The sequence below is a fragment of the Capsicum annuum genome, chromosome 4 (genome assembly GCF_002878395.1).
Source record: "Capsicum annuum cultivar UCD-10X-F1 chromosome 4, UCD10Xv1.1, whole genome shotgun sequence".
Lineage (NCBI taxonomy): Eukaryota > Viridiplantae > Streptophyta > Magnoliopsida > Solanales > Solanaceae > Capsicum > Capsicum annuum.
In genome coordinates this window covers 68,011,053-68,012,754 of record NC_061114.1, presented here as the reverse complement: position 1 = coordinate 68,012,754, position 1,702 = coordinate 68,011,053, and the positions used below count along the sequence as shown (strand labels likewise).

General features: G+C 35.4%; 1 protein-coding gene across 1 annotated transcript; it reads left to right on the top strand.

The window, feature by feature from the left end:
• Positions 1 to 641: 641 nt before the first annotated feature.
• On the top strand, positions 642 to 1,180 carry LOC107867958. The gene has a single exon (XM_016714472.2). It carries the CDS (start codon positions 682 to 684, stop codon positions 979 to 981), a length of 300 nt encoding a protein of 99 aa, XP_016569958.1. The 5' UTR covers positions 642 to 681; the 3' UTR covers positions 982 to 1,180.
• The last annotated feature ends 522 nt before the right edge of the window (positions 1,181 to 1,702 follow it).

Below are 1,702 nucleotides of genomic sequence, written 5' to 3'. Positions count from 1 at the left end.
ATCTCGTGACTTGAGCCGGGGGTCTATCGGAAACAGCCTTTCTACTTCTTTAGAGGTAGAGGTATGGACTGCGTACATCTTACCCCCCCAGATCCCACTAGGTGGGAATACACTGGGTTTGTTGTTGTTGTTGTATTAATTTTAATGGGAGCAACCACTCGAGTTTTAAGCTGCTCTCTATATGAAATTTGGATTATATACGATTTGTTTAGCCAATTTAGCACTGGAAAATGTTTGTGCTAATGGATACTCATTAGAAGTAAACACACTCTTTTATGAGTTTCCTTAGTATGTCTATATTTTGTGACTCTGCATCTCTAGGGAAACATGTTCTTTTGTTTTTTGGGGTAGGATGTGCTTCTGTTTAATGAGATTGTTGCTAGCATGTACTATAAGTCTGTTATTATCCGTGAAACTGTAACATGGTTTGTTATATTGGCGAAAGTTGAAAATGTGCATGACACCGAAACATCTTAGGATCTCTACTAGCAATTATCACATGCAGATAAATTGATTTATGGTTTCTGAACTTGCTTTTCAATTATTTACAGCCATAGCATATCGCGCGCGTACACACACAAACACTCTTTCTCCATGTTTTCTTTGCCATGGACCTTATTTTCTTTGAATGTATTATGCAGCACGACTGCCTTCACATTTTGAGGCTGCTCAAAGTGAAACATGAGTCTGGCATGTCTGGTGTGCCATAGTGTGGAAAGCCCATCACATTCCTTCAGAAGTTACTCCGCTTCAAGTTCTGACAATGATGGAAGATGTTCTGCGATTGCCACTTGCTTGATCAAGAAGATATCGCTTGGCCACCCCACTGCCAATGGTGGCATCACAACCTCTAAAGTGACCCCTCAGCCTACTGAGACAAGTAATGGCATGACAGGCCCCCCACGGCTCGTTAGAAGTCGTGCTGTGAGGAGGGATATAGTCAGAGACTGGAACTTTGATGAGGTTGCGTTGGAGCGTTAGTCCAGTAATTGGAATGTAGGTGCAGGAGACACATTATGCTTTTTACATTTTAGTGTTAAGTCAGATAGAATTTTGAATTCAGTCATTTGAATCTAGTTTTGGGTGCAAATGTTTTTGAATTCAGTCATTTGAATCTAGTTTTGGGTGCAAATGTCGCATTACCCAGGATTTTCTATATAAATTTATCTGTTGATATTCCCTTCTCTCCTTGCTTACCCATTTCTCTAAAAGTTGCTTTCTCCGTTTCATTTTTATATGCCAGTGTAGTTTATTGTTTCGTAGAACGGTAAGAAGATATTAAGTACTCCCCCTGTTACTTTTTAGTTGTCGGTTTTGAAAGTCAATTTGACTTAATATTTAATATTAAATTAAATTAGATTAATTTGATATTTTAAAAATTAAAATTTAAATATTTTATTATAAATTACAATCTTTCTCATATCAATAAAATTTATAAAATATATTTTAAAATATTAATTAAAATTTATATCATCTTACACTTGAAAAAGAAACAATAACAATTAAAAAGTAAAGTAGCGAATAGTTTGATAGGTCAACTTAACAGAAAGATAATGCTAAAATAATGCAAATAAGTATAATGAAAAGCATGAAGCATAATGAATATCTTTTTTGTTTAGGTGGTACAAGATGTTAAGAGATCAGATGCAGTGATAAATATTTTCAAGAGCAGGTGTTCTACTACTACATTAATGTACTTAGG

What these genes read in the sequence shown, in the direction of transcription:
- LOC107867958 (XM_016714472.2), top strand. Translation starts at nt 682, where the DNA reads ATGAGTCTGGCATGTCTGGTGTGCCATAGTGTGGAAAGCCCATCACAT.